At 57.3% G+C, this 8552-nt stretch overlaps 1 protein-coding gene across 1 annotated transcript; it reads right to left on the bottom strand.

Moving 5' to 3' along the window:
* Positions 1–267: 267 nt before the first annotated feature.
* Positions 268–8552, bottom strand: TOB2 (transducer of ERBB2, 2). Its single transcript, XM_076337022.1, has 2 exons — positions 8301–8552; positions 268–3802 (listed from the first exon to the last, which is right to left on the bottom strand). Exon 2 carries the CDS (start codon positions 3714–3716, stop codon positions 2694–2696), a length of 1023 nt encoding a protein of 340 aa, XP_076193137.1. The 5' UTR covers positions 3717–3802; positions 8301–8552; the 3' UTR covers positions 268–2693.

Raw genomic sequence — 8552 nt, 5'->3', positions numbered from 1 at the left:
AAATAAAATTGAAGCTGAACGCCTACATCCAAGACTAGAAAAGACCCGAAAAGGCCGTTAGTTTCCATTGCTGCCTGACCTTGGAGGAACGTTTCTGAAGCACGCTTTTTTCCTTTTAAGATACAAAGAGGTTGGTCCCTCCTCTTTTCCTCCTTCCACTCACACCACTATTTTTAAAGCAGGTATAATACGTGTGGCAGGGCAAAGCGGCATCAAAGCTTCACACACATTAGCAGGTGGCCGGGGGGCATCCCCACCTCTCCCCTCCCTCCCTCCCTCCCTCCCCGTGCCGGAGGAGAGCACGCCGTCCCGCAGCAGCAGCTCACAGGTGGCTTTGCCAGATGCGGGGGACAGTGAGGGGCAACTGGATCGGGTCCCGCGATCGCGGGCTGAGCACCCCTCAGTCCAGTGCGGCAAGTGGGCTGGCACTCAGCAGCACACTCCCGGGGAGAAGGACGGGGTGGCAGTGTAATGTCCGTAAGTGGGGGGTTCAAAAAGAAGAAAAAAGGGAAACCCAACAGCTTGGCCGTTCCTCAGCGACTTGTCCCAGTCTGGAAACCTGCAGGGTTGAGGCTGCGGGTGCCCGTTTGGGGGAAGGCTAGCTGGGCTCCACTCTCCTCGCCCACCCGCCGTGTTGGTCATCGCTCGATGGCAAGCAGCCTGCTTGGGAACCCATGCTGGGCGTGAGGTCGGGACCGTGCCTCCCCCAGTCACCCAGCGAGGGGAAGGGTGCGCTGGAAACTCTCCTTAAAGAGCTCCGGGCAGCGGCAGTCTCCCTGGGACAGCCCGTGACCTCTCCAAAGGCTCATTGGCAACACAACTACAAGAGGGCTGGAGTGCCTTCATCTCAGCTTGAGGGAAGGGAGCGGGAAAAGCATGAGTTCAAGCCCATCTCCCCCGAAACAGGGATGTCTTGAAAGAGCACCTTGGTTCAACAGATACAGAAGTGGGTTTCAGAGGGTGCTCCAGAGACATCATTAAAAAGAAAACCAAACCTCAAGTTTGGGAGGCAGCAAAAAGCTTATTTTTCTTTTAAACTGAGAACTTCAAAGACTGGAGTCTCATCATCTCCATCTCTCTCCTCTTTGCACGCTTCCATACTCCCACAACAGCCTCCAAGGAGATCATCTTCCCACCTAGAGAGCCTCCGCCCTGCCTGGGCAAGAAGCAGCCCTCCTTCGGCTTCCTGTCAAGGTGGGTTTTGGAGTCCCTGACAGAAGCGACCTAGCTGAAAAGCCACTACAGCCCGACTGCAGCACATCGTCCCAGGGAAAGCCGCAGGGGCGTTCCCAGATGCCGTCCGGCGGCAGGGAGGCACCGTACATTCACATGCTGGGACAGCCACTTGCCTTCAGAGCGCCCATCCACGCTCTGCTCTAAGCCTGCCACCATCCGCGCTGACGTGATCTGGCTGGAACAATCAGTTTACACTAGGTGCTTCCCTTCTACACCAGATCAGCCACCTCGTCCCGCTCCTCCAGAAGGGCAGGGGAGGGGATTTAGTCAGGTGTATACCTGGCTGAAAGCACAAACCCTTACACTACCACTCAAGAGAGCAGCTTCAACAACATAGCCCTTTCTCTTCCTCAGAAGTAGTGCTGCCTCTCTAACTAAAAAAGAAGGAATTCTCTCTCAGAGACAAGAAGATGAATTCACAGCAGGGAATGAGAACTCAGACCCAGGAAGCCGCCCCAGATGACCGCAGGTGGATGCTGGCCCCTGTCACCAAGGAGAACATCCGGGAAGAGGGGGCAGGATCCAAGTGGGGCCGCCTGGCTCAGCACCACCTCCCCCAGCCTCAGGGACAGGCGGGTGGTGTTTCTACACCATGGGGCTGTCACCCGGACCGACCGGCCGGCCCTGGGGAGGGCATGGAAAGGCCCCCTCGCTCACGTGCAGAGGGGGACGATAACCAGAGTCACTCAGTTCACAGCGCTGTTCTCCTGCAGCCGTGGCTGGAAGTGCAGATGAGGAAGGGAGCAGGAAGAAGCCATTTCACAGTAAAGCTCTGCCCTCCCTGCTACGTGCTGGGAGGCGGTCAAGGAGAAGAGTTAGTGCTTTTCAGCACACAGACAGAACAGCTGACGCCAGCCCGGGCTGGAGAGCCTGGAGCAACAGCAGCACAACGGCCTACGCCCGTGGGCACAGTAGATGCTCTCCGTCTACACGCAGAGCTGTAACAGAAAAGCAAGCCCATCCACCCATTTCTGGCTAGCAGGCAACAAGAGTGTGTGTATCTCCACCGACACTGACTCATCCTCTCCCTGTCCCTCCTCCAGCGAGGTGGTACAAAGACAACGTCCCTACACCCCAGGTGGAAGGACCCTGTGTCCAGCGCTGGGGGTGTGTGTGCAGGGAATCAGGAGCATTGTGACCTATGTTTGCACCAGTCCTGGGCTGGGGTGGGGGAAGGGGAAACACAAACCGAAAAAATCCCAAGACTCATTTAAGGAGTAAAAAAGTGAGTAGGAAAAAAGCACAGGGACTGAGTTAAAAAACAAGTCAGTGCTTCAGGAGCGTTGCCAGCACAGCGCAACAACACTGGGCTCTCTCTTTTCCCAAGAAGCTATATTTATAAGATTTGAGTATTTTCTGTATATTTCTATTTTTCTTTTCTCTCCCTCTTTGTTGTTTGTTTTGTTCTTGTTTCCCCCCCCTCCCTCCCCACCCCAAAATACTCTCCTCCCTTGTGTTCAGTTGGCCAGGACGACAGGCTGGAACGACTGGCTGGGATACTGCATGGCATTCAGGTTGTAGCTGAGTCCTTCCACGAAAGGAGACTTCTCCAAAAAGAGGCTGTTGGTGCTGCCACCGAAGACCTGAGCCATATCAAAGGTACCACCCGTGCCGGTGTTGAACTGCGATGTCGGCGGGATGCTGCTGGCCTGGTTCTCACTGGCAACGCCATCAAAGAAGAGACTGCTGGCTCCCGGCGACCCGCCGCTGTAAACGAACTCCTTGGCGTTGGGGGAGAGCTGTGACTGCGGGGCTTGGCTCCCAGCGCTCCCGACGAAGTTCAGAGAGTGCATAGACAGGGAGAGGCCCTTGTGCTTCAGCAGGTTGGTGGTGGGAGACCTGACCATCCTCGGCTGCTGCCCAGCCCCTGCTCCACCGCCCCCTCCTCCGGCTCCTCCGCCCTTCTTCATCTTGGTAGAGCCAAACTTTGTGGCAGCAAAAGTGGCAGTGGTGAAAGTGATGGGCTGGGCAGAGCGAGGGATGAAGGTGGGGCTAGGCGACTGGCCGAAGGAGGGGGACGGAGAGTTGGACAGCGAGTTGTCCTGGCTGCCGATGGGGACAAATACCTGGGCGTCGGGGTTGAAGCTGCTCTTGATTTCTTTGTCCAGCTCCGCGGCACTGCAGCCCTCGCTGTCATCCAGGTAGAGGACCTTAACAGAGCCCTTCTCGCCGATCTGGTAGGAAACCTCAAAAGGATCAATCCAGACACTCAGCTCTTCCGGCACATTAGCACGCACATCCTCCACGGCCAGCCCGCTCCGCTTGGCCGCCAGCTCCACCACCGGATCCACCGTCTCCCCTATATGAACACAGCGATAGCCAGATCCCTTCAGAGGCTTCTCCGGGTACCAGTGACCCTCATATTTCTTCTTCAGCAGGCGCTCTAGCTCCTCACCGAACAGGTCTGCCCGCCTCCGAGGAAGCTTGTTGTACAGGTATGAGATAATGAAGTTAAGAGCAACTTTGATCTCCAGATGCATACTCCCTTCGCAGCAAGCAAGTCAGGGCAGTGTATTAAAAGAGACAAAATGACACACGCATAGACAAGATTTGGCTCCAAACAGACCTAGGGAAAGAGAGAAAAGAATGGATGAAGATGAGAGAACACAACAACCCTCCACCTGTTGAGATGAACAGCCATGCTTTTTCATTAACAAAAGCAGAATGAGCAGTTTGCACAAATGCTAACAAAGCAATGATGCTCTCTAGGAGAGTCACCCCAATCTACTGGCCCTCAAAACAGAGAAATGCTGGTAGGGAGGATTCTCCCTGCTCCTCTACAGAAGTAAGGGTGTAGCTACTACCCGCACACAGGCACGTACATTATACTCACCTCGCTGCCAAGTACCGCTGCTGAAACCCGGCAGGCCAACTGTCTGCTCTGGCAGAGCTATTTCAGCACATCTAACATGCCTCTCTATACCCTGGCAACTCAGCTGCTTCCAACACGGCTCACCTGCACCAGCCTCTCCAGAACATAAGCACACTACCTCGTGACTCGCTCAGCAGCTTGTGCAGAGACCCGCTCGCACTCAGGACGGCAGAGCCAGCCTCTCCTCTGGGAGGCCGGGTGGTCGTGCCGGGTGCCACGTCCTGCTGGCACAAGCGCAGAAGGGACGAGAAGAAGCAAGGGAGGGTGCTGAGGCACCAGCTGCCAGCTCGTGTTTACTATCCCCTTTGACTGGCAGGTGCATACCTTATTAAGTGCACCCAGTTGAGGCTCTGCCTAGCTACAAGCCTAAAATCCCAGTTTAATTCAGCTGGGGGGAGAAGAGGGGTGTAGGAAACATGCACGGGGTCACAAAACACACACGTGCCAACAGCCTGTCCAATACAGTTCACATCACTTATCCCTGTGCAGACGGAAGATGAGCTCTGCCAGGACCAGGTACCTACTTAATAAAAACTGAAATTGCTCGCCAAAGACTGAAGTAATCCTTCCTCCCTCACTCCCTCATGAGGAAGTCTCTGAAATGGAGAGAACCCACAAAAGCACAATGCAAAACCACAACACTCAACTCTCCCATTATTCACAGATTTGCAAACAATGTTCATCTGGATACAAAAAAAAAAAAACAAAACAGGTAGGTCAGCACTGCACTGTCACCCATCCAAAGAAAATGAATCCCACAGATATTTTAAGAGGAAGCACACTTCCAGTAGCCTCCACGCCTCTCCAGGGGGAAGCAGAATATCCAGTTTTTAATTGGCAGCTTAGTCAGAGGCTGCTCTGTCTTCAGCTGCCCTCACCTTGCTCAAACAGACATACCATGTTCAACCACCTTCCTAAAATGGGCTTTGGGGATGCTCTCATGCAGCACTCAAGCCAATGTTTACGACGCGTGCCAATTATTTGGGGGTGGGGATGGAGTACAAACATACGGTGTCAGCACTCCCCTGAAAAACCGGGAGTCCCAGCAGCACAGCCAGGTATCCATGCTGGCCTAGGTCAGGAGGAAGAAAAAACTGACCAGACTTGTTTGCTTGGTCTAGTTTAGCGGACAAGAAAGATTAAGTAAATTTTAAAGAAACCCTCAAGTATTTTGAGGCTTTATTACAAAGAAAAGGGAGTACAGATTCTATGCTTTTTCTGTACCAGTCTTGAGTTCAGAGAGGCTTGGCTTCAGGATGATGGTAACCAGAAGCAGGTCCCACACCTCAAGTCCACCAACAAGGTGGTCAGTTCTGGAAGGAATCCCCTTTGGGTTTGACTCAGCAACAAGAGAAAACACAGGAATGAGGGGATGGAAAAGAGGGAAAGAAGTCTTGCCTTTAAAACCTGCTTTATGGAATTACTGTAGTGTAACAACTTTTGGTAGGTCACTGAGACCTGACCAAGTTCAAATAAGAACAGATGAACACCAAAGAAATAAGCAACCAGTTTTTCGGAGAACAGCGAGGAGAAGCCATTTTCAGAAGGCAAGAGTCTCAGCATGGAGACGGAGCCTTTTCCAGAGAAAACGGCACGAAGCAAAACCCCTGAAAGAGTACACCTAAGTGTTAACAAGAGCTTATACAGCCCATACTACCTCAAGGGGGGATTACACGGAGCCCCCTCACTCCTTTGGCTTTGAGGCATCCAAGGGAGAGAGGAGAGCTTGGGATCCCAGCAAATTAAGCAGGATGAGAACAGCCAGTTTGTAAATCTTTTAATCTTGTGTGATAAATTCTAATCCAGATCCAAAATCTATTAAGAAATCAGAAATTACAGATTGGGAAAGGAGCAAAGGCCGAAATTTGTTACCACCCTACTTGCAACACAAATGCCTCAATATACTTTGAGGAGCCCACATCCTCATCAACCTTCTGCAGAAGACAGCGAGGAGATACAATTATAAATCACTGCCACTTTTTTTCTTTTAAGAAGTACTCCCCCTTCCTAAAAGAGGAACATTCTGTACCTTGACTATGAAAAAGATTGAGTTAATTAGCCTAATAATACCAACAGCTGCCAAGGTAGCTGCCTATTGCTGATACTTGCAGAAGGCACAAGAAGTCAGAGATGCCACTGACTCCTCAGGTTGTTGACATGGTAAGATGTGCTCCAGTAGGAAACCCTCAATCTCTTTCTTACTGCACCAAAATGTGGTAACATAGTAATAAAATAAATAAAAGAAAAAAACCCAGCTGAAGCAGCATGGCTCCAAGACAGGAGACAACTAAATATCAATTGTAAAAGGTATTCTGACAGGTCTTCCATAAAGAGAGGCTTGCCCACATTGCCGGCATTTCCAAAGTAAAGGCTTACTGTACCATGGGCAGAACATCGAGGTGCCGGCAGGGAACAAAGGGCTGTTCCTCTGCTCTGCGGAGGGAATGTAGGAGCCCCCTCGGGCCCGCCGTTTGTCAGCACACCGACGTGCTGAAGGAGAGAGGCCAAATAATCATTTGCATCAGAGGAGAGCAAACACGGGAACGATGCCCTCTCCTCCTCGCTACGCAAACACGGCGGGTGACCTTGCGAGTACCCCTCCAAGCTCCTGAGAGAGGTCTGGCCCCGGGAACCGGCTGGCTGCCGCCCCACCTTCACCAGCGGCATTTCCAGTGACTTTAAAAGACGGCTGCCACGACGACCTGTGGTCCCGCAGCAGCCCACACCCGTCCGGAACAAGGGCCCCCTTTCCAGCCTCCCCCCAATCCCACCCACGGGCGGCGGAGGGGCTCCCCTCACTCGAGGCGAGCGGCCCTGCGGGGACGCACCCGAGGCAGGCGGCCGGCCGCCCCCTCCCCGGGAGAGCGGCCATTTCTGGTGACCCGGCCGGACAGCCTCCCTCTCTCCCCCACCCCGCTGCCGCGGGGCACCCTGGGAGTTGTAGTCCTCGCCCCCTACCCCCCACCCCCACCCCGCGACCTACTTCGCCCCCGAACTACGCCTCCCATCGCGCCCCGCGGCCGGCCCGGCCCGGCGCTTTGCTCGGCGGGGCAGGGCACAAAATTTTCCACGGCACATGCGCCCTGGCGGCCCGCCCGCCCCGGCGCTGCCCACGGCGGGGAACACGCCCCGCGGCCCGGCGCTCGGGACCGCCGGGCAGCCGCCCCCTTCTTCCCTTCCCCTCCCTCTCGGCAGGGACGGGGAGGCGCGTCCCCACCCCACAGCAGCCTCCGCCCGCCCCACGGCTGCGGGACGGAGCCCAGGAGGCCACAAGTCCCGTGTCCGTCCCCGTCGTTCTCCCCCCCCCCCCGCTGCCCGTTCCCGTCCCCCCGGTGGGGCAGGCGGGGTCGCAAACAAGGTCCCCAAAAAAGCCCTTCGACGGAGGGGGGGAAAGGTGCCCCTCCTCCTCCTCCCCCTCCCAAGGGCGAGCTCCTGGCCCCACACACCCGGCGGAGCACCGCGGCGGCCCCCGAGGCCTGGAGGATCGGGGTGGGGTGGGGGGGTGGTGCAGCACCCCCCCCGACACCTTTCCCCGAAGGAAACCCAGGCCTGACGTTCCCCCGCAGACACACGACCCCTTCCCAGGGGCAGCCGCGACCGCGAAGGACACCTCGGCCGGGCCCGCCCCCCACCCCCCCCCCCCCGCCTTCACGGGTGAGGCAGGGCCCCTTCGCCGGGAGAGGGGTCGGCGGCACCCAGCCCAGCCCGGCCCCAGCAGCGCCTTTGTTGTCGCCGGGCTTCTCCCCCCCGGAGCCTGCGGGGGCTGGATCCACCGTGCGGGAAGGGAGACACCCCGGCGACCCCCCCCCCCCCCCCCAGCAGCCCAGAGTGCCCGCCGCCCCCGGGCCCAGCCTGCCCTTTTCGGGGCTGCTGGGGCTGAGCCGCACCCCGCGCCCGTCCCCCCACCAGGGTGGGGGTGGGGGACCGAACAAAATGGTGAACTGGGGCATTGCAAAGCGTCACCGACCCAATGACTTTCACACACACACACACCGAGCCCCATTAATCCCCCCCCCGGGGACCGGCAGCCGCACGGTCGCTCCACGGACGGATAAATTACCTCCCGCGGGCGGGGAGGGGGACGATGAGGCCCCTCAGGCCGAGCCCACAAAGGGGATGCGGGCTGGGTGGACGCGGCCCGAGAAGGGGGGCGGGGGGGGGGGAGGAGGGAAGCAGCCCCGGCCCCACTTACTTCGTCCTCGGCTCCAGGGCCGGCGGCTGGTGGCGGCTGTCGGGGGCCGTAGACGCTGCCGGCGGAGCCCAGGCGGTGCGTGCGGGTCTCTGCCCCGTCCCGTCCCCTCCCTCGCCTTATCCCCGGTGGTGCGGTTCCTCCGCGGGGCGGGCCCGGGGGCTGCGGCGCGGGCCGGAGGTGGTGCAGGACGCCCGGAGGTGGGGGTGCAGGTGCCGGTGCCTGTGTCGCCGCCGCCGCCTCTCCTCGCCCCGC

Source organism: Aptenodytes patagonicus, chromosome 1 (assembly GCF_965638725.1).
Source record: "Aptenodytes patagonicus chromosome 1, bAptPat1.pri.cur, whole genome shotgun sequence".
Lineage (NCBI taxonomy): Eukaryota > Metazoa > Chordata > Aves > Sphenisciformes > Spheniscidae > Aptenodytes > Aptenodytes patagonicus.
This window is presented reverse-complemented; position numbering and strand designations above follow the sequence as displayed.

Coding starts and splice junctions, on each gene's coding strand:
- TOB2 (XM_076337022.1), bottom strand. CDS start 3,716: ATGCATCTGGAGATCAAAGTTGCTCTTAACTTCATTATCTCATACCTG.